This window comes from Gossypium hirsutum, chromosome D06 (genome assembly GCF_007990345.1).
Source record: "Gossypium hirsutum isolate 1008001.06 chromosome D06, Gossypium_hirsutum_v2.1, whole genome shotgun sequence".
Lineage (NCBI taxonomy): Eukaryota > Viridiplantae > Streptophyta > Magnoliopsida > Malvales > Malvaceae > Gossypium > Gossypium hirsutum.
In genome coordinates this window covers 57,837,699-57,863,568 of record NC_053442.1, presented here as the reverse complement: position 1 = coordinate 57,863,568, position 25,870 = coordinate 57,837,699, and the positions used below count along the sequence as shown (strand labels likewise).

At 34.3% G+C, this 25,870-nt stretch overlaps 1 protein-coding gene and 1 pseudogene across 6 annotated transcripts; one reads left to right on the top strand and one right to left on the bottom strand.

Moving 5' to 3' along the window:
- The first annotated feature begins 4,212 nt into the window (after window positions 1-4,212).
- On the top strand, window positions 4,213-7,187 carry LOC107910080 (F-box protein CPR1). Of its 6 annotated transcripts, none has more exons than XR_005915024.1 (3): window positions 4,213-5,581; window positions 5,704-5,949; window positions 6,038-6,663. XR_005915024.1 is itself a non-coding variant. In XM_041095949.1 (2 exons), the coding sequence occupies exons 1-2, from the start codon at window positions 4,404-4,406 to the stop codon at window positions 5,741-5,743; spliced, it is 1,218 nt and encodes a 405-aa protein (XP_040951883.1). In that variant the 5' UTR covers window positions 4,217-4,403; the 3' UTR covers window positions 5,744-6,663. The 6 variants fall into 6 exon arrangements, 1 of the variants encoding a protein (XP_040951883.1); XR_005915023.1 differs by having other exon boundaries at window positions 4,215-5,581; window positions 5,704-5,806; XR_005915027.1 differs by lacking the exon at window positions 6,038-6,663 and adding an exon at window positions 6,783-7,187 and having other exon boundaries at window positions 4,217-5,581; window positions 5,704-5,806.
- LOC107910081 (inositol transporter 4-like) lies at window positions 6,013-9,265 on the bottom strand (annotated as a pseudogene).
- Between the last annotated feature and the right edge of the window lie 16,605 nt (window positions 9,266-25,870).

Below are 25,870 nucleotides of genomic sequence, written 5' to 3'. Positions count from 1 at the left end.
ACGGTTTATATGGCATGTATAGGCTTTCGTATGGACTTAGTCAAAGTTTAGCTTATGAAAATATTATGAATAATATTTTGTTTATATAACCTACTTACATATTGGTATGAAATTAATGTATGATTGTGATGTTAATATAAGTGATATATGTATGTATGTAATTGAGTTATAGTGAACTTTAGTAACTTGGTTAGATAAACTAATTAGGTAAGGTTGGATACTTGGTTGACGTTTTTCTAAATTGTCATTTGAGGTGCCTAAGTGTTTATTAGTTGTATGTGGTGATAATACATGTTTAAGACTTGATTTTAGCATGTGTTGAATGCCTTGTTATGACTTGTTGATGTGCAATTTGTTGAGGCTAGGTTGATGTCAATATGGGTGAGATATGTGGCTTAGAAAATTACCTATTTTCGTCCACACGGGTAGAGACACGAGTGTGTGCCTCAGTCATGTGTTACATACGACCAGGTGACATGGCTGTGTGTCCCCTGTATCTTTTAAGAATGCAAATTAGTATGGTCACACGACTTAGCAAAGGGGAGTGTGACTTGGCTGTGTGACCCAAGGCAGAGAGTTACACGGGTATGGGCACGGGCTTGACACGGCTGTGTGTACCTATTTCGAATGCCCACACGGCTTGAGACACGGGCATGTCTCCTGATCGTGTTAGTCACACGACCTGGCTACACCGCCGTGTGACCCCTGTAGCTTTGAAATTTTTCTACTTTTTCAGAAAAATTCTTTGAGTACTCGATTTAGTCTTGACTTGTTCCTAACGTGTATTTTGGGCCACGAGGGCTCGTATAAGGGACAAAATGTTTGATTTTGATTGGTTTCTGACATGAAAGTTGTATTATATGAAATGTCTATTTATTTTATTTGTGAACTCCGGTAATGCTCTATAACCCTATTTCGGCGAAGGATACGGCTTAGGGATGTTACAAATGATGTGACTTTTTTTTGTGAATCTTATGTGAAAATAATAGGTTAACATGTTATTATATATGTGATAATATGCTGGTCAAATTGTGCTCTAAGTTCCTATACTCTTTGTACATTCGAAATTTAATCCCCCTACTTCTTTTTTCAAGGAATTTAGTTTCTATACTTTTCAAAGTTAAAAATGGAAGCCCCATTGCTAACATCGTTAAAATTTTTATGTTAAATTCAGGTTCATTACAACATTATGTTTTATTATATGACTATCAAATACTTTTTTTTTTAATTTTATAATGTCACACCGACAAATTTAATAAAAGAATTTTAAGGTGGTATTAGCAATTGGATGTAAATTCTGAAACCTAAAGAGTATATGGACTAAACTTTTAAAAATAAAAGTAGAAAAATTAAATTCTAAATTTACAAAGAGTACAAGGACTTAAAGCACATTTTGACCTAATAAATTTTTTGAAATAGAAGACTTTAACTTAACAAGTTTAATAACTATAATTTAATTAGACTAAAATTTTAAAATTAAAAAATATATATAAAAATTAAAAATGACCAAATTAAAATGCATAGATTAAACCTATGTAAACAAAAACAAAATTGGACCCATGTCGCATTATCTAAATGTGTTAAAAAAAAAAACCTACATTGTTTAGAGAAATTATTAAAGCTCTTTTCGTGCATGACACAGATTTAGGTTATAAAAAATATATTATAAAAGAAAAAAAAATTAAGACACCAAATTAATACACTAGAAAAAGGATTTCAATTCTCAAAATATTCATTTATCTGTCTAGTAAAATAAAAGGTAAACTATACTTAAAAGATCATCACTAAATTATAGTAAATTTATATTTTGATGACTCAACTTTAAAAAGTTACAAAATGATCATTAAGCTATTTGATTTTTTTTTTAATTCGACTAGCTAGCTACAAACAATAATTTGATGACTAGTCCAGTGGATAAGATACTTAGGTCCAAGTCAAATTGACAGGCAGTGTCGAAGATAAGAGAAGAAAGTTGTTTAGATTTTAGTTCTCAGATTCGTGACATTTAAGAAGAAAACTAAGTTTTAGAAGATAAGGGGGACAAGAGCTCTTGATTGGTGCAGGTGATGCCAGCGGAGAAGTCCATGCAACAACGATATTAACAATCTAGTGACTTAAATGGAAACTTTTGATTAGTTCAGTGACCATTTTGTAACTTTTTGAAGTTAAGTGATCAAAAAGCTTACTAATAGTTTAGTGACCTTAAGTGTAATTTAACCTAAAAATTGAATTGTAAAAGAAAAAAAGTTTAATGCACATTTTAGTCCCTGAAGTATATTGTTTTTCTGACTTTGATCCTTAAAGTTTTTTTGGCCCACTTCAGTCCCTAACGTTATCAAACGGTCCCAGTTTAGTCCTTTGGACAGTAAAAACTAATGTTTGGGATATTTAGCTAATCATATGCCGCCATATGTCATACGGTGACATCATCATCATCCGAAAAAACTTAAAAAAGATTTTAAATGAAAAAAATCCAAAAAAGTTACAAAAAAATTCCAAAAACATATTTAAAAATTACAAAAAATATATATAAAAATAAAAAAAATTACTGAAAATTTTTAAAAATATATTAGAAATTTTAATATTTTTAAAATTTTATAAACCACATTTATTAGAGATTGAACATGATATCGTTGTCTCTTGAAATTTAACATTATTGTTCATTATTTAAATAAATTAAAAAAAAACTTATCCAGATTTATGACATAAAAAAATCTACCAATGATAAATTTCATTTGATTGAATAATAAAACAATTATCGTAAGTGATATCCTTCCAAGAGACAATGATTTTATGCTCTAGTAATGTGATTTATAAAATATTAAAATTTATAATATATTTAAAAAAAATAGTAAATTTTAGTAAACTTTTATATATTCTTTTTTGTAATTTTATAATTTGTTTAATATTATAAATTTTTTAAATAACTAATTTTGTAATTTTTATAATCTTTTGTAGTTTAAAAAAGATTTAAAGTTTTTTCTAGATAAGAGCATCAAAGTGATGCGACATGCCACTTCATGGAGGATGCTATTCATATCCTTAGAGACTGTTCTTTTGCAAAGGAAATTTGGCATCAGATCAATCCTACTACCCAACTTAGTAATTTTTTCTTTGCTCCTATGGCTGATTGGCTTACCTCGAATTTGCAACTTTTTTCTTCCAACAAGCAGAGTGATTCTTCTTGGCCCTGCCTCTTTGGGATCATTCTTTGGCGCATTTGGAAGAATCCGAATTTGATTATTTTCCAAGGAAATGGTTTGAGTTCGAAGGATATTATAAGTGCTTCCTACAGTTGGGCAAAACATTTTCTCTTCACATATAATGAAGGGATGGATTTGCAGCCGAAGTAGTTTCCAATTCGTCAGAACTCAGGTATGTATGTAGTTCTTAATACTGCTGGTGCTGTTCACTTTGTGTCTGATCTTTCTGCGGCAGGCGGTGTGATACGCAACAACAAAGGGGAGTGGATCCTAGGCTATAATCGTTTTTTGGGGAAATGCTCCGCAGCGACTGCTGAGTTATGGGGTTTGCTGGATGGATTACTTATCGTTCAGAAACAAAGATATAATGAGGTCATCATTCGATCGGATAACCTCAAGAACGTGATCTATACCAGTGAGAGCAAGTCTGGTGGTTCAAAAAATGCACTAATTAAGAGGATACAACAAGTTCTGGCCTCGGAAAAAAGTTGGTCGTTGACTTATGTTTCCAGAGAGACCAATCGGGTTGCTGATGCTTTGGCTAAAATGGCCCTGTTGAGTGGTGACTCCTTGTGTATATTCGAGGTTTCCCCTATCAGGATTAAAGAATTTTGCAGGAAGATAATTTTGTTGATAATTTCCTCATGAATCATCCTATGTAATCGTTGTTTTTTTGTTTACCAAAAAAAAAGTGATGCCACATGATAGCATATAATTGGGTGGATATTTTTTTAATATAAAAAGATTAAATTGGAAACTTCTAATAATGTTAAGGATTAAATTAAAAACATTAAGAATTTTAAATACTAAAGTGGGGAAAAGCAGTATATATAAGCCGGAGGAAAAAAATTAGAAAAGAAAAAGGGATTTCAAGTACCAAAATATTCATTTAGCGGTGTAATAAATAATAAATAAAATAAAAGTGAGCAGAGAGATGCTTCTAGAAGTGCTAACCAGAAAAGCAGATTTTATGATATAAAAATAAAACTGTGGGTCGCGTCTTTACCTATAAAAGAGAGATAACCCTGGTGCTGTTGCCTTCTACTCGCTCCACTTGTCGCCCCCACTCGCGCAATCCCAACCTAGGCGATTCTTTCCTTATTCTCCAAACAAGCAAACGACCCCCAAATCTTAGAGCCCCTCGAAACCCTCGTCTCTCTCTCAGAAATCCCTCTAAACCCCCCAAACCCACTGCAAGAAATGTCTAAGGTTCCCATGGATGTGGTCACCGATATCTTCCATCGCCTCCCCGTCAAGACTCTCCTGCGTTTCAGGTCCCTTTCTAAACCCTACTGCTCTCTCATAGACGACCCTGATTTCACCAATGCCCACCTCGATCGTTCCATCAAAACCAGATCCAATCTCAACATCATCCTCAAAGGTTTGCATCTCTATTCCGTGGAATTCGATGCTCTGGATAACGCCGTTCCCATCGACTACCCTTTGAGTAGTGGAGCTGGGACTGAAGCCTTTGGTTCCTGTAATGGAATCCTTGCATTCCGTCTCACCGATAAAAACCTCGCCTTGTATAATCCCTCCACGAGGCAGTTCCGTCGACTGCCTGTTTCCGAGATTGACCCCCCTCCAGGTGATTCTTGTAAATCTGGGTATATCTTTTATGGGTTCGGGCAGGATGCTAAAACCAATGATTACAAGGTCGTGAGGATGGTGCAGTTCAATAAAAGTGACGATGAGGATGATGAAGGTATATTTTACGACTACGAGGTTAAGGTTTATAGTTTAAAGAATGATTCTTGGAGGAAAATCACTAAGCTCCCTCCGTATCTTAGGTTTATGTTTCAATTTTTCTACCATCTATTGCATAGGCGAGGCTATGGTGTGCTTGCTGGTGGGGTTTTACATTGGGTGATGCCTCCACGAATTGAATTGGGACCGAGGAATAGGATTGTGGGTTTTGATCTTGGAAACGAGGAGTTCATTGAAGTACCTCAACCTGAATGTGCCGATAAGAACTATCTGTTGGATGTGGCAGCCCTGGAAGGGCACCTATGTGCTGTTTGTAATTATGACCAAGAGAAAATTGATCTTTGGACTATGAAGGAATATGGAGTAAAACAATCTTGGACTAAGTTGATTTCCATTCAAAGAACTAGAACCATTACCACACTAACGTTTTTAAAGCCATTAGCTTATTCCAAGCAGCTTGATAAGGTTTTGGTGGAGATTAATAGCCAAAAGTTTGCCTGGTATGATTTGCAAAAGAAGAAGATGCGAAGTGTGAAGATTGGTGGTAGTCCAGGTACATTTGGTGCAGAGGTTTATATAGGAAGCCTCATTCAAATAGAAGACCCTAAAAGATTGGAAATTGAGAAGCAAAATGAACAAGATGAACTGAAAAACAGAAATCGAAAGAAGAGGTACAAGTGGTGAATTCCGACTTGTTTGAATCGTTCTTTGAAACATGTTAAGCATCCCATCTGTATTTCATTTATCAACCTTGGTGCTTAATATTGGTTCCTTTTGTTCTTCCTTTTTTCAGGGATGATTTCCTTTCGAAAGGATTCAAATTGGTCTTATAATCAAAATCAAGAACATATACAAAATATGAGCAAAATGGGAAGGAAGCTTCATGGCTTATAAAGGTACCGGCTCAGTTTCCTTTATTTTTTTATTAAGGGGAAAGGGTAGGGTCTGTCCACGGAGTCGGATCACTCGAACTCGGATTGGTGTCAGCCCCTTGGTTGAGTAAACAAAAGTTATTCCTTCGTTTAAATCCTCACTGATGGTGGGTTTTGTATTCTTTTTATTATTTCGGTTGACCTTTTATGTTTTTGGATAAGAAATTGACTTAATTTTTTATAACCATGTTTTAGACCGACCTTGAAGCTTTGTTCCTTCTTACTCTCACGGCGGTTCTCTTAAAGGGTTGACTTTGAAGGTCAAATACAGTTGACTTATGAACTGGACTTACTACACTGCTTGACAAAGCTTGGATACTTGTCTAACGTTAAATCATACTATGTTTTCAAACCCTACATCAAATTTTCTTTAAGAAGGGCAAGTTGGGTCCATGTATTAAACTTATGAAATGTTGATAGCTTTTATTATGCGAGACATTTAGGAAATTTCAACTTCATTTTGATCTGTTATTTAATTCCTGCATCTGAACTTGATGGGTTTATGTGTAAAGCCAGAGCAGATTGAAAAAGAGTGCCAATCTGATCCATTTCAACAGTTGAGAAAGTGACCTTTGCTTCAAGCACAACCAGATGTCTTTTACCTCTTGCCTCTTGGGCTTAAACTCCGGAGTATCAGTGAATGACCAAGTTTGATGCTTTTTGGATTTAAATGATTGTGATATATAAGCATGTTTTGTTATACTGAATACTGGTAATGAGTGCTATAAATCCGAAAAATTTTGTATTTTAAATTTGAAGAACGGAGTTTCATTTTCTTCTAAGATGCCGTGCAATAAATAAAATCTACAGGGATTGAATCTTCTTGAAGCTTAGGCAGACTGGTTCTCACCCCTCGTTGACTTTGTCTTGAATGCTAATGGCTTATAACCAGACTTTAGCATCTTCTCCACTTCCTCAAATTGCAGCCCTTTGGTTTCAGGTACGAACCAGTAGATGAAAACAAGTCCAATCACACAATAGCCAGCAAAGAGGAGGAATGTGCCAGAGGAACCCAGAGCTTTGGTTAGGGTTAAAAATGTGAGGCTAACAATAAGATTGCAGACCCAATTGAAAACTGCAGCTATCCCTCCACCGATTCCTCTGTATTTCAATGGGTAAATCTCAGAGTTAACAATCCATGGGACGGTTCCCATTCCAGGCGAGTAGGAAATGATGTACAGTCCTAGGAAGACAACAGCCAAAAACCCAAATTTGCTCGGGCAACCATCCTTGAACCAAGTACGATGTTGTCCATGACATAAGGTTTCTAGATCTGATGTCTTTGCCAAGCATGCTCCTGGAGAATACTAAATAAAGAGAAAAACAAATCAATCTGAATGTCACCGCCAATCGAGTTAAAATGCTTCACAATCGAGTTAAAATGCTTACTTCATTTGCACCATTGGCACAAAAAGCACACTCCGCCTTCAAACAAGACATACAGTTCCATGATGTTGGATTAGAGGCGGAAAGGAAACTAGGACATGTAGCATTTGTAGCGAAATGGGTAGACTCGAGTTGGCTAATTTTGGGAGCATGACTGGCTGCTTGGAAGAACACAATCGATAAAATCACTAGGCAAGAAATGATACCAAACATTGAGACGATCATCATTCTCCTCCTCCCATATCTGTCGACGAAAGCCATACTAACAATGGAGCCAACAGCATTGAGCCCAGACGTGACGAGAGAAAGCGCCAATGCTGTCTTGTTTGAAGCAAATCCGGCAAACTGAACTATTGTCGGGCTGTAATACATAACGGTATTGATGCCCGAAAACTGCTGAGCAACTTGAACCGTCACCCCAGCATAGAGTCCCCTTCGCACAACAACATTGCGTAAAGCCCCTTTCATTTTTGCTATGAAATTATCCCCAATGGCTTGTTCATCAGCTTTCTCTGCTTCACTGGAGTTTCTAAGAGCAATCAATTTGGATTCGACTTCATTAGCAGGATAAATCTTCTCTAGGATGGACCTCGCCTCTTCTACTTTATTCTGTACATCAAGCCAGTAAAATTCATATCATTGTTGTAAACCACCATATGAATCGGAGAAAATATTCTAACCCGTCGGTAAAGCCATCTAGGAGACTCAGGGAGTGATAACATAAAAAAAAACTGAACCACAGCAGGCAGTCCTGCAACCCCGAGCATCCAACGCCAGGTTCCCGGAGCCTGTAAACACAACAACGGTACTGATTGTGAGAATTTTATAAGTTAAAGCCTGAATTGTAGTGAATTATCATCACTTACATGAGTGAAGGCCAAATTGATTAGGTAAGACAGGAACTGTCCCCCTGTAATAAGCAAACCATTGGTGCTAACAAGTGCACCTCGGATTCTAGCAGGGGAAGCTTCAGAGATATAAAGAGGTGCAGTCATTGAAGCCATTCCAACTCCTAAGCCAACAAAAATTCTCCCAATAATGATCATCCATGGAGCTGGGGCCAGAGCCATGACTATGGCACCTACGAAAAAGAGAATATCGGCTACCAAAATCGACGGTTTTCTGCCGAACCTGTCGTTTATCCATCCTCCAAATGCAGCACCGAAAATGGCCCCTGCTACAGCCATACTCACGATCACTTCCTGTAACCAACCATAAACAAAATTAGAAGTGTTTTCTTCTAAAAAATTTCATATTAATAATTAACAGCTAAAATTATAAAAACAGGAGACCAAAATTATAACTTCACCTAAAAATTTTCGAAAACCAACAACGACAGTGAAAAGGAAGGGGTCAAATTCTAAAACCTTTAGCCATGTTTTCTTTTCAACTTGTTGAAAATCCTCACGAATATAAAGAAGTGCACCAGAAATAACCCCTGCAATGAATCCCCACAAAGCACAATATTCGTCTCTATTAATATCGTGATCTTATTATCTTATTCCAGTCGGTTAAATGGGGAATCAAACCTTCCCCTGACACTGTTTTTACCGATCAACAAGACTTGACTCAGAACCCATGATGTTATTATCATTACCTGTATCGTAACCAAAGAGAAGCCCACCAATCCCAGCCGAAAGAGAAAGGGCGCATGATATAAGGAGTCTTCCATGTCGTTTTCCAGCACTCGCTGAACTCTGTTTTGTCGGGTTTCGCTATACCACCTTCCACCATTTTCCTCTCCCCCCAAAAGAAGTATGTTGAGTTAGAAATTAGAATTATAAAGAAAGAGTCCCAAAAGGATAAATACCAAATCGACGGTAGTGGTTTCCAAATCAAAGTGATGTCCTTACTAGATATTCTCTTTGCTGGAAGATAGGCTTTTCCTTTTTCTTCCTCTCAAATATGGGCAGCGGATGCATTAGCTAAAATGAACTTTACGAACGATGAAGATTTATGTCTACTCGATATTCTTTCTAAGGAGATATAAGTAATTTTAGAAGCGGATAGAGCGAGGGTAATTTGCCTTTTGTAACTAATTTTAGAATTTGATCAATTACTAAGGAAGATTTGCATGTGATTTAAGTAAGGAAATCAGGTTCAGATCTTGTTTAGGGTTCATTCTACTTACTGGTTTGGTCACTTGTACAACTTTCCAACGTACAAAGCGGTAGATAAAATCATATATTATATTTATATTTCTACCTGTAATTAAGCGATCATTATCTTATATTTAACCCAAAATTTAGGATGTATATGGTTATCTTTGTTGATTATCCCCATGGTTCCATCTAGCAAGTTCACTTCAAGTTCAAGTTCGCGGAATTGATCTTAGGCCCTGCCTGCTAGTTTAAATAAATGAATAAGCTTGAGATTCTATTGTATAAAAAAATAATTTTTAGTATTTGATACTAAATACTTATACTTGAATCCCGATAAATTATATTTTTGATTTCTCTTTTGGGAAGAAGTTAATCTTTTTAGGTAAAATATGAAAATACTCATTCAACTATTTAGCTCGTACTATTTTAATTTTTTTTATTTTAATCACTTAACTGTTAAACTTTAATATTTTGGGAGGGGTTTTTCAGAGATTGTCATTGATTATGTGGCTTTGCGACGAGGACTTGGAAAAATTGAGGTAAGCGCTATTCTAAAAGGACGTAACTTAGCATGGGGTTTTAGGCAATTGGAGGTAGAAAGTGATAATGCTTTAGTGTGGAAATGTTATTATCTGGAGGCGCTACAAACAGTGAAATGTCGGAGTTGTGTTTGGTACATTAGCTCCCGTGTCGTAACTGGAAAATATAGTTTCGTCATCTTCCTTGAGACCATAACGATGATGTTGATTCTTTAGCCAAAAGTGTAATTTTCAATTGTAATGAGTTGGAAGAATTTGCAGAACCCCAAGTTCAATACAAAATATTCTCAAGGCAGATCTTGACCATGGCCGATGACATTCACTAATTTATTATATATTTTGTAATCACCTTCTGGCTGTTCTTTTCATACCAATATATATATATTTGGTCACTCTTCCATTAGTTATCTAATGGAAATCTAAAATGCGGTTTGTTTTATTTGTCTAATAATAAATTTAACTTTCTAATGGTTACAAAATTTATCATTTCAGTCTTAATTATAAAAATCTTTTAAAATTTTTTTAAGTATATATATATTATAAATTTTAAAATTTTTAAAAAAGTAAATATGAAAATATTTTAAAGATTTTTTTATTCCAAGTATCTTCTTCTTTGTTCTTTCTTTCATTCAATTGATGAAGTTAGAAATATCAAATGTCATTATCTTAACTTGCAATCTCTCTTCAATGCTTGAGGTAGAAGTAATAAAGACACGAGAACACTAGAACCTAAAACTAGTACTATCTTTGTAGCGAAGAGTAAAGTTATTGGAGTTGGGTTGTCAACCCAACCATTTTTATAAGTTTATAATTTTGTTAATTTTGAGTTTCTTTAAGGGTTTTAATTAGACAATTTAGGTGAATAATGTAGCAAAAGAAAAAAAAGGAGACAAAATAAAACGAGATTGAATAAAAGATATCTTTAATATATGAGTTTTTCACATGTTTGGTTAGTGGAAAAAAGTAAATATAATTTTTTAAAAAAATTAAAAGTAAACATAAAAATATTTTAAAGATTTTTAAATATATTTTAGAATATTTAGAATTAGAACTAAACTGATAAATTTTGTAAACATTAGGGCTAAATTTATTGAAAATTTTAGATTTAAATCAAATTGATAGAATGTATAATTTGTTATTAACAAAAAATAACTCACATTAAATTTCCGCCACTAAGTTAACGACAAGAATAACTAAAATATTTAATTTCAAAAAGCTAAATGATTAATTTAAAAATAATAATTATTAAATTATTAAAATAAAACAAACTGAATAATTGAATAACTATTAATGTATTTTACCATAAATTCTTTCGTAACATTAATAATATGGGCAAGAAAGAGGTTTCTTTTTTTAATTGTGTTTTATATTAAAATTGCCAAATGAATTTTATATTAAAAATAATATATTTTGTATTTTTCTTGACTTAATAAAAAGTCACGAAAATAATTAAACATTTTGTAGATATTTAGTGTTGGTTATTAACATTTTATCTCTTCCTTGATTTAAATATTATTATATTTCAAGAAATTGTACCACCAAGCGTGGAACAATTGGTATCGCTGTTTCACTTAATATCTCTTTCGGAGCAACAACTCTTATTTAGAATAGTTGTTCAAAACAACTATTGTTTTAGAATAGTTATGTCTAAAATAGTTATGTTCAGAATAGGACTTCAGTTAGAACTATTGTCATCTAGTGTAGTTCATATTTGAGAACAAGTTCTATTGAGAATGATTAAAGTTCGAAATAACTCTTGTTTAGAATATGGTGTTTTAGGAATAGCTATGTTTAGACCAACCATTATTTGGAACAACTTGTATTTAGAACAAATGTATTTAGAGCCATTATTTAAAATAAGCTTTACCAAGAAAAGCATTATCACAGAATAACTCTTATTCGGAATAACCTCTATATTGAGAATAACTATGTGGAGAACAACTCTCGTTTGGAATAAGTTAAAATAACTATTATTTAAGAACAACTCTTATCCAATAACAACCATTGTCTTGTGTTTCAAGAAATGTTTCGTGAAAGATAATTCACATGATACTATTTTACCAACGTAGAAGAAGTGGAAGTAACCTTGAAAAATGATAGAGTTGTTGGGTTATCTTCAATTTTGGGATATTCTGGAAAGCTTGATTTGGTGAATTAGATATGGAGTTAGTTAAGAGGTTTTCCTCTTAACCTTTTTCCTGTAACATTGAGTACTTTTTTCTCCTTTCAGAAATATAGTGAATTCTTCTTCACTATTCAAGTTTACCAACAAAACCTTTCATCATCTCTTTTTACATTAATACAATTGTAATTGTTACTAATTACATTACTCATATTAATTATCTAGCTTTGTAACGATGACTTTTTAAAATTTAGTAAAAAAAAACCTAGACTTTTTTTAATTCAAAGCTTGGGTTAAACACCAACCTTCTTCAAAGTATTAGATTTCTTATTAAGATAAGAAAGAGGATGATGATGAACAATAAACATTAAAAAAAAAACTAAACAGAGAAAGAAAGAAAACTTAATTTTCAAGAATAATAATCAATATGATTTATCATTTCAAAAACTCAATCTTCCAATTGATTGATAATATGTATTTATAGCTATACAAAGATGAGGTTAACATAATACAACTGAAAAATTGAGCATTGTTATATAACTAACTAAACTAAATTAGTTGATTAATTAGTTTCTTAATAGCATTAGACAATTGTAGTCAACGGTCAACATAGTTTGACTTTGACATGTATTTTTTAATACAAAGTTCATATTAAAAATTAATGTACACAAACAATCAAAAGAATATTTAGCCAAAAAGGATTTGATGTATTATCTATCACAGGAAATATGGCAACAACATAAAGCTAAACAGTTTTTAGACTTGAATCAATAGCACATTTAGCCAAAAATGAGTCGATGTATTGTCATAGAAGTAAATATAACAACGTTGGAAATCTTAAGTTAAACGTCGATCATCTTCAATCAAAGTTACACACTTTTCAAAATTTGAATCAAGAGCATTTTTAGTATATAAAAGAAGGTGATTTGTTGTAATCTCAAGGAATACAATGGGACCGGAAACTTGGATTAAATATCTACCATATATTTAATTAATGGTTAGGTTAAATACTGAACATCTTCAATTAAAGCTCCTATAATCTTTTCAGTGATGATACCGTAGAAACCTATATCTTTTCAATGATGATACCCCAGAGAAACTTATATAAATATTGAAGTATAATGGACACATTGTTCATAATTTGAATCAAGAGTACATTTAGCTAAAAAGAGTTGACATATTGTCATTATAGACAATATTACAGAATCAGATAGCTTGGCTTGAAAGTATCGAGAATATTGACCATCTTTAATCAAAGATACCTATATCAAGGCTGAAGTCCCATCAATTTTTTTAATGAATCTTTTTCCAAGATGATATTCCTAGTTAATCTCCTTCTAGAAAAAAATACCATTATACCTTAAAACTATCGAATTTTCAAGGAATCTTATCCTAAGATCAAAAACCTTCGACAAGTCATTACTCTTTCCCAAATGATAGATATCCAGCCATTCGCTTATATACCTTAAGACATTCCCTTTCTTTTTTAATGTGGGTGATTGGTCCACCCAGTCGACCCCACTCATTGGGGTGTTTGGCATGAAATCGAACAATTAAAGGCTATTCTAATACTACTTTTCAAGGGTTGAGACTTTAGTTAAGTAGTTTATGACCTTAGACTTGGAACTCACTTGAGTATATTCCTAAGACTCTTGATGTGCACACTTTAGATGCATTTACTAGTTCCACAGGTGCTTGGCTAGAACACTTAGCCCTTTGGCTGTTTGGTTAGACCACTAAGAAAGAATTAAAAAAAACAAGAGAGTGGGTGAATGTTTGGAATTGTTTGTTACTCAACAAGTTAGCTTAGTTACAAATGAGTTAAAGAGATTTCCTTTATATAGGCCAAACCCCTTTGATCAGATTATTGAGATTATAAGCAATAAACGATCAAGATTTTTCATCTAGAACATTCTACCTAACTTTATACAATTTTATACAAGTGTAGATTCTTTTAGAGATGGAACCATTTACTCTATTCTACAAGGGTTTGATCCATTCTTTAAAATTTCGAAGTCTTCCAAAGCTTTTGGGGACTAGCGTTTTCTTATTCATTCTAAAGCCTTCCATGATGTTCCTAGAACCCTTGGACACCTTCCTCTCAAATTAGCCTTGTTTTGGGTTTGTAGCACCTGAGAGGGCCTCATTGGGCCTTTGGAGGCCATTGTCCACACTTTTGGTAGTTGTTTTAATTAAAAATTTTAGATTGTTAAAAAAATTCAATTTAGAAAATAGTTTTGTTGCACAGTAAAAAATTAAAAATTTCCAAAACCCAAGCTGTTGAATTATTTATAGAAATAAACCATTTACCAAATTCATATGTGTTTTAGAATAGGCGATATAAGATGTTTCTTGAATTTTAACCAACACGATCTTCTTTATTATTCTCGAACATTGACTTTCTTAGAGTGTGAGGTCTAATTCTTAAAACTGATGAACACTGTGAAAAGTTTCTTTTGATACTCAATATCAATATCTCTCAAAGGCTAGAAACTAAAAATCGAACTCTCTCAAAATTAGAAGTTATTTAGAAGAATAAAGCTCACTAAATTTTGTCAAAGTGTAGATGCTTAGTATAGTGTGTCTTTGACTTAGCCAATGGTCTTTATTTACAGAGAAAAATACAAGAATCTTAGTTCAACAAAAAAAGTAAAATAATAATATTTTAGTAGAAAATACATAGCCCCTTTAAGACTGTTTTAGGGTAAGCTGTAACACCCGTATCCAGTCTCCATTCTCGGATTAAGGATCGAAGTGTTACAGAACCAAACAGAACAATATATATTAATTCAGAACAAATATTCAATTAATTTATAAACATATATCAATTTATAGAATAAATATTCACATGGGCCTTAATTTGGGTTTAAGAGGCCCTAAAACTAGTTTGAAAGCAATCGGGGATCAAAATGAATCAAAACATCAGCATATTCTTTGACTATCAGTACTTGACCAATTTTTTATTTTTCCACTTTCGAATAAAAACACATTGACCCAGTGGATTCGTTACCTTAACAGTGCAATCAGTGGACACAACAAACAAATTCTTTTTGTCTACTAATGTAGTGTACATATAAGAGTGAGTTGATTCATGATCAACCAATGCATTTACATTAATATCAAAAAGAGAAAATGTACCAGCAATAACATCTGCGACAGTAGCTTTCTCAAAAGCTCTGATTGTATACGCTCTCGCTGGTGCTCTCGTTTCAAATCGTTCGTTCGTATCACTAGTTTTCCTCGACCAAAAGTAGTATTTCTATCCTTTCCAGGTCGTCTACCTCTCTGTGAGGTTGCTTCAATCTTTCTTGTCTGATTGCCCAAATCATTTTTCCATTTTGGACAGTCACAAAGGAAATGATCAGTAGATCCACAATAGAAACAAGCTCCCAACTTTGATCAACATTCCCCAAAATGCCTCTTGCCACAATCATCACAAATAGGGACAATTTTCTCAACATTCCTCACACTTTCAACACTAGCTGCTGGAGAATTAACAAGCTTTAAAATACTTTGACTCGGTCTATCTATGCCAGTGAATTTTAAAGGGCAGTCGATCAATTGGCTTCACTTTTAAACTTCTTCGATGGAAATATTTGAGCGGGCTTAGATGATCCTCTTTTGATAAATTCTCGAGATCTCGCATCAGACTGCCTTTTACTTTTACAGATTTCTTTAATTTTCTGAGCATGTTCTGAAAGTTCTACAAATTCACGTAACTTTAACGTTGCCACAAACATTCATATGTCATCATTCAAGCCATCTTCAAATCTAATACACATTTAGTTTTCATTTGACATTATGTTGCGAGCATACTTGCTTAACTGCACAAATTCCTATTCATACTCAGCAATGAGTCGATTTCCTTTTTTTAGTTCAAAGAATTATTTCTTTTCTTATCAAGAAACAATCGACTAAGATATGTTTTTTGAATTCTGCTTGAAAGAAATCCCAATTGATACGATCCCTGGATGCTATCATGCTCAAAGTGTCCCACCATGAATATGCTTCATCTTTCAGTAACAAAACAACACATGTCAAGCAATCTTTAGGAGTGCACATCAATTTTACAAAAACTCTCTTCGTATTCACTAACCAAAACTTAGCTTTTGCAAAATCATCGTAAACTTTGCCTCTAAATTCTTCAACTCCACATTTTCGAACTTTATCTACAGACAGTTGAATAACTGTCACAGATACAGGATTTTTAGGACACAGAGGTGTCGAAGGAGGCACAGTAGGAGGTGGAGGTTGCGAAGTTACAGGGTTCGCTTGTTTAAATTCACTGAACTAGTGGTTCATCATACCAAAAAAATACATTTCTCATTTCATCACAAAAAAACTACAGAACAGATGCACTATTGCTTACTTTGGATTCGAAGCTTGCACATTACTTTTAACTTCATTAGCTATAGTCCGGGTTGACTCGGCCAACATCTTGAATCTATAAGAAAATATAATATTAGAGTGAATCAAAAGTATCACACTATCACAGGGTATATGTGACAAGTATATACTAGACTCTACACACGATAAATTGTCCTAGAATCGACTAAATCATAGCTTTAATACCACTAAATATAACACCCATATCTCATCTTTGTTGCCAGATTAAAGATTAGAGTATTATAAAACCAAATAGAACAATTTATCTTAATTAAAGAAAAATATTCAATTAATTTATAAACATATATTAATTCATAGAATAAATATTCACATGGACCTTAGTTCGGGTTTACGGGGCCCTAAAACTAGTTTGAAAGCAATCGAGGATCAAAATGAATCAAAACATAAATTTTAGGAAAAAATTAAAAATTTGGAAAATAGGGGTCACACAGCCGTGTGGCACATCTCAGACCGTGTGAGCATTCAAAGTAAAGATACACGGTCCTGTCCCAGCCTGTGTCATAGACCGTGTAATTCACTGACTTGGCTTACATGGTCGTGTCGTAGGCTGTGTACTAACTCGTGTGTCCTACTAACTTGAGACACACGGTCGTGTCTCAGATCGTGTGAAACCTGCACAAAAACTAACAGAGCACACACGGCTGTGCAAGGTGACCGTGTGTGGCACACTGCTGTGTGATAAGCCGTGTCCCAGGCCGCGTGCTTCCAAATTAGCCCATTAAACAAGCTAAAATCAAGCCAAAACTTGCCTAATAAGGTACACCTAAAACACAAACCATTTTATGACCAAAACAATCAAAACATACACTTAAAACATATCAAAATTAATAAATTAAACTTTTATGGCTTACATGCAAAGACCTTAAAGAACTGAACATTAAAGCTACTTCTATGGCTTCCTTTCTTCCCTCAAAAATCGATAAAACACCCAAAATAAAGATGATAACTGATCGGTTGTTTAACGTCACAATAATAATGTGCAAGCGTACACTGCCGATGCAAGTATAGTAGACATATATGAGTCTGTCAGATATTGATCCCATGAGCATGGTTGTCTTTTTTCTATCAATGTCAGTATAATAAATAGAGAGAAACGACATAAATTTTGAGAGTAGTTATCAAAGAAATAACTTGAAAACAATAAGATAAAATATGATAATGATAAACTGGAATCCCCAACATAAATATTCAACAGAATACTAGGTGGTCAGAAGGTTTAAAAGGATAGGTGATTGTCGATGCATTAAATTGCAATGAATATCTTACCAAGCTTAACTTCTATATTTAATATAAGACTTAAACATGCATATTAACCACACATTCTGATGATGACAATGGAATGCTATTAAGAACAAGTGGATTAAATTCCTCTAATCCTCAAGCAACTTTCGTTGTCATACTTGTTAGCTTGAACTGTCGCTGCACTTTCCAGTGTCAATAATCGCAATAACACTTCCATGCTAAAAACATTCAAACCTAAAGATTAAATGTACAAGTTAGTTATATCGGACTGGACAGCTCACACATTTTTGTTCTTATCCGGGCAGCTATCAGGTGCGGCGACAATTCTGGGTGCAATCTAGAAATACTCATGCAGCGACATTAGTACCAAAACATGACGAAATTAAGGATAAATATGTTAAGATCCACTGAGTTATAAAATGCAATTTACTGAACTAAAAATGCTAAAATATGTGCTAAAGATAACTAAATGGGGACAAATTAACCAATAAGTAGGGAGAAAACATATGTTCTTTGTAGTACTATCACACCCCCAAACTTGAGTTTTTACTTGTCCTCAAGTAAAAGAGAAACTAGCAAGGGTACACAACAATTCACTAAGGAAAATGATCATTCCAACAACTTGAATCACCTAAAATCCCAATAAATGAGTCACATTCAGATGACAGAATATTTCATCGACAATACATAAGTATGAATGAATAAGATTGTAATTTTATCAAAACCAGCATCATGCTTTAAATCCTAAATTCTATCTACCAATACAACATTTATTGTACAATATGTCTCTTTTTTTTAATAAGGGACATCGTTGCATTACTGTACCTTTGTTCCTGAGAAGTAACGATAGAGTGCAACAAACCCCCAGGGAGTATGTAATTACACCGACACCCACCCATGCAATGACAACCTTTAGTCAAATTCATTTTTCTAACGCTTACATTGGAGTGTTCCCTCTTTAACATTTCATAATACACCCACTTTGGAGTGTCTCTTATTCATAAATATATATATAAGCAGCAGTAAAATATAGATTTATTCAAGATTCAAGGAATGCTACTAGTCATCCATTACTAATGAAATCTAAATCATTCATCAAAAAATTGAAGATATAACATTCAGTCAAATTTATCCAACTCATTATTTGATAATTCACATGATTCAAGAATAAAACATCAAATGTAACAAAAAAATTTAAACACATTTGCATTAACCACAAATAAACCTTACATGCTTCATTAAACTCAAAAAAAAATGTGGGTGTATTTCCAAACCCCATATGCGTTCCCCAAAACTTAAAGTTTGCATTGTCCTCAATGCGCTAACATTAAAATGTAATGACAATAAAAATGCAACGAAAATCTGCACTAAAAAAATGAAAATTACAGCTATATGCAATGCATACGTACTACAACTAAAACTTAAAATACACTAACTCAGTTTTCCTCGGCCATCAATGTGGCTACACGATGTTTATTCTTTCTCCTCTTTTTCTCCTCCTTGTGCTTTTTGTCTTTGGAGCGCTTTCTTTTCTTTTCTTTTCTTTAGGCTTCACACAGTCCTCGGATCGCTCCTCAAGTTCCGGCTCTACCCTAACATCATCAGTTGCTTCCTCTGCAGCTTTTGTCAGTCTAGCTCCATTTCGCTCCATATCATCAGTAGTTACACCCACAAACTCAGGTGCAGTGACAATGTTCTGATATGCCCTCATTTTTTATGAGTCATAAGTGACAGTACAATAGTACAAATTGCGTTGACAATAAAGCCCAAGTGCGTCGACAATGGTACCTAATTATTCTGTAAAAAAAGAAGTAAAACAAACTTGAACAAAAACAATAAAATAAAATTACATAATGATAAATTGAATAAAAATTAAAATTTTTCGACCAATTTAATGGTCTCTGCTTGCTTTTGATCAATATTGCAAAAATAATGTTTCAATCGCTGTCTATTCACTTTGAACTAGTGTCCATCATGTAAATCTCCAATTATGACCGCACCATGAGGAAATACTTTGACAACTTCGAAAGATCCAGACCAACAAGAGCGCAATTTACCCGGGTGTAGTTTCAGTCTAGAATTGAATAATAAAACTTGTTGACCTGCGATAAATTATCGGTGCAAAATAATTATGTCATGCCATCGTTTGGTCTTTTCCTTGTAAATTGCAGCGTTTTCATAGGCATTTCGCCTAATCTTGTCTAGTTCAGAGATATCCAATAGTCTTTTCTTTCCAACAGCTTCATAGTCCATGTTCACTTGCTTAATTGCCACATTGTTTTGTGCTCTAGTTCAACTGGCAAGTGACATGCTTTCCCAAAAACCAATTGATACGGCAACATCCCTATGGAGTTTTGTATGTTGTCCGCAATGCCCATAAAGCGTTATCTAGTCTAGAAGACCAATATTTCCTCGAATGGTTCACAACCTTCTCAAGAATGTTTTTAATTTTTTGATTCGATACTTCAGATTGTCCATTAGTTTACGAATGATAAATAGTAGCCATTCTATGATTAACTCCATATCTCTTTAGTGCGGTTGCCACTTGGTTACAATGAAAGTGTATACCCTGATCACTAATCAATGCCTTTGGTGTGCCAAAGCGAGTGATTATATACTTGTGAAAAAAATTAAGCACTGTCTTTGCATCATCCTTTGGGACTGCAACAGCTTCAACCCACTTCGAGATGTAGTCAACGGCTACTAATATATAAAGATTTCCAAATAAACTTGGAAATGGTCCAATAAAATCCATACCCCAAACATCGAACAATTTAACCTCCATAATTGGCTGTTACAGCATTTCATTGTGTCAGGATATAGAACTAGTGCACTGACACCTATAGCATTGATTCACAAAATTGTGGGCGTCTTTGAATAATAACGGTCAGTAGAATACTGATTGGAGAACCTTAGCATCAATTCGTATGCCACCGAAATGACCACCATAAGGAGCATCATGATAGTGTTTCATGATTGAAAGCATCTCCTCTTCTGGAACACAACACCGAATGATGTTGTCATTGCATACCTTGAATAAATTCAACTCGTTCCAGTGATACTTCACTACTTCACGAAGAAATCTTTCTTTTTTATGGCCTGTGACGCCCAATGAAAATTTTCTACACACTAGATAATTTACCAAATCCGCATACCAAGGGGTTGCATTTACAGCTAATAACTTCTCATCTGGGAATACGTTGACAATTTGAAGTATGTTTCCATCTTTGCTGCCAACTTCCAATCCAGACAAATGGTCTGCAACTTGATTATTTGAACATTTACGGTCTTTTATCTCGATGTTGAATTCTTACAATAGTAAGATCCAGCGTATCAGTCTTATTTTTACATCCTTCTTTGCAAAAAGATATCTCAACGCTGAGTAATCAGTAAATACGGTAACCTTTACATCGACAAGATAAAAACTAAACTTGTCAAAAGTAAAGACTACAGCCAACAATTCTTTCTCTATAATGGTATAATTGATTTGAGCCTCTGTAAGAGTTTTGCTAGCATAATAGATGGCGTGATACATTTTTCCCTTGCGTTGTCCTAAAACAGCACCCACAGCAAAATCGCTTGCATCTCACATAACTTTAAAAGGTTGAGACCAATCTGGTGCAACGACAATGGATGCATTTACTAATTGCTTCTTTAATTGAATAAATGCATCTAAATATGCATCGTCAAAGAGGAATTTTCGATTATGTTCTAATAATGAGCATAAGGGTTTTGTAATTTTCGAGAAACCTCTAATAAATCTTCGATAAAACCCCGCATGCCCAAGAAAATTGCAAATACCTTTCATATATGTCGGTGGAGGTAATTTCTCAATGATTTCCACTTTAGCTTTGTCGCTTTGTCTACTTCAATGCCTTGACTAAAGATGCGATGGCCTAACACAATGCCTTCAGTTGCCATGAAATGACATTTTTCCCAATTTGGAACAAGATGTGTGTCTTCATATTGCTGCAATACTTTATCCAAATTGTCAGTGCAATGATCAAAATCATTCTCCTAGACTGAGAAATCATCCATAAAAACCTCTAAAGAATCTTCAATTATATCTGAGAATATTACCATCATGCACTTTTGAAATGTGGCTGGTGCGTTGCAAAGACCGAAAGGCATACGGCGAAAAGCAAAAGTACCAAAGGGACAAGTGAAAGTTGTTTTCTCTTGATTATCCGATGCAATAACAATTTGATTGTACCTAGAATAGCCATCTAAGAAGCAGTAATAGGCTTTTCCAACAAGCCTGTCCAACATTTGGTCCATAAAAAGAAGTGGGAAGTGGTCTTTCCTTGTGGCAGCATTAAGTTTATGATAATCCATATAGATTCACCATCTCGTAGGGATGCATGTAGGAATTAATTCATTTTTATCATTGCTAACCATAGTGATGCCACTCTTTTTTGAAATGTATTGCACTGGACTTACCCAATTACTATTAGAAATAGGGTAAATAATTCCAACATCAAGTCATTTTATAATTTCTTTCTTAACAACTTCCTTCATCTTCTCGTTTAATCTCCTTTATTGCTCAATCAATTGCTTGCCTTCATCTTTCAGATTGATCTTGTACATGCGAAAAGATGGACTAATGCTTCAAATATCAGCAATACTCCAAGCAATAGCTCGTTTATGTTGCTTAAGAATATGGACTAATTTCTCTTCTTGAGTTACATCCAGTGTTGCAGAGACAATAACTGGGAGAGTATTGTTATCATCAAGAAAGAAGTATTTAAGATGAGTAAATAGTGGTTTCAATTCCAGAGTAGGAGTTTCATCGATAGATGGCTTGAAAGTTTGAGTTGTTCTATTGGCTAAGTCTAAGGATTCGATCTGTCATCCATGCCTGAGTTCAACATTATTAGCTTCAACCATGCTGTCACAATTATCTAAGAATTCATCATTAGATGCCACTGCAAACTCCTCATAAAGTATTGGTTTTGGTCATTGAATTCTTCCTCAATTAGATCATCTAGAACATTGACGGTATGACATTCTTCTTTATCCTTACATTGAATAGATTTGAAAATATTGAAGGTAATGTGCTCATCATTAAGTCTCATGGTTAGTCCACTTTTGTAACCATCAATAAGAGTTCGTCCAGTAGTTAAAAATGGTCGTCCCAAGATTATGGGAACCTCCTTATCTACCTCGCAGTCAAGTATGATAAAATCAACTGGAAAAATGAATTTATCTACACGAACTAAGATATCTTTGATTTGCCCTTCAGGTTGAGCCAATGATCGATTAACTAGTTACAATGTTACTACACTAGGTTTCATGTGACCAATTCTCAACTTTCTAAAAGTAGATACTGGCATTAGGTTGATGCTAGCTCCCAAGTTGCATAAAGCCCTGCCCAAATAATGGTTTCCAAATGAACATGAGATAGTAAAGCTCCTAGTATCTTGCATTTGGGGGGGCAACTTATTTGTCAAAACAGCACTACAACCTTTTGTGAGTGCGATAGTTTTACATATCACTGAGTTTATTCTTCTTAGAAATAGCTCCTTCATAAATTTCCCATAATTCAGAATTTGCACAAGAGCATCTACTAAAGGAATATTGCCCTGAAGTTGTTTCAGTGTGTTCAGTAATTGTTGGTACTGCTTATCTTGCACATTCTCCCTAAATCTTTGTGGAAAAGGTAAAAGTGGAGATACATCTGATTGCTCCGAAACATTTGATTGCATCGATAGTTTCGAGAGTCGATCATTAGGCATATGAGTGACAATCTGTGGGACTTCTTTGTTTGGCACATTGGCAAGCTCTTCAGATTCAACATTCTCACTAGGGATCACTTCACAAGTATCTTAAGGTGCTACAGTAGAGTCTATAGTCGGCTGGCTAGTTTGTTTACCACTTCTGAGAGTGATAGCTTTGCAATGTTCTTTCCCCCTCGAACTGGGATTTTTCGTGTCACTAGGTAGTGTGTCCGGTGGTCGAGTATTAAGATTTGAAGCAAGTTGTCTTAATTGTACCTCCAATGCTTGAATAGAAAATGAATTTCCTTGCACAATAGCTTCTGTGCAAGTCATATGCTCCCGCATTAAAGCCTCAAGAGCTGCTAATGGGTCGAAAGAAGAAGCTTGCGTGTACTATTGTCATTTATGTTCTTGAACATGCTGATTTGGCATTGAAGAGTTTGAGACTATTTCTGATTCTAGTGTGGATGCATCGGAGTGTGCTGATTGTAGTTCTGCTATTGTTAGTTGTAATTCCCTTGTTTTGAATTATAATTGCCTTAAGTAGATATATTCCCATATCAGAATGTCGTAGCATTTTGTCAAGCATTCTGAGTTTCCTAGGACTGTTGATTATGGGAAAAATTATTATAAGAGGTGCCATAGGAATTGTTACGGATGTTACTGACATAAAAGGTATTCTCTGCATGTGTTGGACAATTTTCATAGCTGTGGTTGTCACTACGAATCTCACAACAAAAGGTAAGAACATCAACTTGTTGAATGACTTGTATAAGTGCAACATCACTAGTCCCTTGCATATTTTTTTATCATATTTGCAATAGATGAAACTTGAACACTAAGTGCAGATATTGCGTCCAATTCAATAAACCCCGGAGTAGCTTTTTCTTATGCAGCTCTAGAGATAGGATATTGATAATCATTCTGAGCAATTCTCTCAAGAATTTCAATAGCATCATTATAAGTACAATCCTGCAAAGGATCATTGGCTGATGCATCGACAAGATTCCTCGTGTGTGAATTCAACCCATTATAGAAAATCCCAATTTGTGTTTCTTGTTGAATTTCGTGCATTGGACAATGTCGAAGCAAAGATTTATATCATTCTCATGATAAGCTATAATATCATTTCGGATACCATCATTCATTGTCAACGGGTTAAATAGCAAAATAAACTATGTTGCTAGTGCATTCCAAGAAGTAATTGATCCGGTAGGTAGCCCAAGGAACCAAGTACGAGCTTTTCCCTGCAAGGAATAATGAAATAATTACATCTTTAAAGCGTCATTAGGAACGCCTTGTTGACTAAAGGAAGCACAAATCAATAAAAATGAATTAAGATGTTCTCGTGCATCTTTATGTGGCAGTCCAGCATATTGTCCATTAGAATTTAACATTTGAAACATTACTGGCTTGAGTTCAAAACTTCCAGCTTGGATTATTGGCCTAAAAACTCCCAGTTATTAGTCATCCAAGACAGGTACTACAAAATCTCGTATAGTCCTGTTTTGTATTTGAACGTCTTGCGGCAACGGAGGGTCATTAGCATTTTGATGTTGCATCGGGGTATGACTTCATAGTTTCTTGGTAAAGCCATATTCCTTTGTCCTCGAAGTCTCCTCCGAACGATTCTTTCAATTTTTGGATCAAAATCGACAATAAACTCTAAATTGCTTCGGATCGTACAACACCTAAAATAAAATGTGAAAATAACGACAAAAAGAAAATAAGTTAGTAACAACTAAATATTATGAAATAAAAACAAACATCAAACGAGCGCCATTCTCGGCAACGACGCCAAAACTTGATCGGCTGTTTAATGTCACAGCAATAATTTGCAAGCGTACACTATCAATGCAAGTATAGTAAACAGATATAAGTCTGTCAAGTATCGATCCCACGAGGATGGTTGTCTTTTGTCTATCAATGTAAGTGCAATAAATAGAGAGAAACGAGATAAATTGGGAGAGTAGTTGTCAAATCAATAACTTGAAAAAAATAAGGTAAGATATGATAATGATAAACTGGGATCCTTAACGTGAATATTCAACAGAATACTAAGTGTTCACAAGGTATAAAATGATAGGTGATTGTCGATGCATTAAATTGCAATGAATATCTTACCAAGCTTAACTTTTATATTTAATCTAAGACTTAAACATGTACATTAACCACACCTTCTAATGATGGAAATGGAACACTATTAAGAACAAGTGGATTAAATTCCTCTAATCCTCAAGCAACTTTCATTGTCATGCTTGTTAGCTTGAACTGTCGCTGCACCTTCCAGTGTCAATGACCGCAATAACACTTCCATGCTAAAAACATTCAAACCCAAAGATTAAACAATAGAAGCAAGATTTAATAAAATAACATTTAACCCAGAAATAATGTGTACTTTCGTACAAACATGAAATAGAAAGTAATCACTATCGTTTAGAAAAGAAATATAAAAGAAACAAGTGGAGAATACTATTCTTAGACAATCTCGACTTGAATATCTCCATTCCCTC

Coding starts and splice junctions, on each gene's coding strand:
- LOC107910080 (XM_041095949.1), top strand. CDS start 4,404: ATGTCTAAGGTTCCCATGGATGTGGTCACCGATATCTTCCATCGCCTC. Junction 5,582..5,703: donor AACAGAAATCGAAAGAAGAG/GTACAAGTGGTG, acceptor TCCTTTTTTCAG/GGATGATTTCCTTTCGAAAG.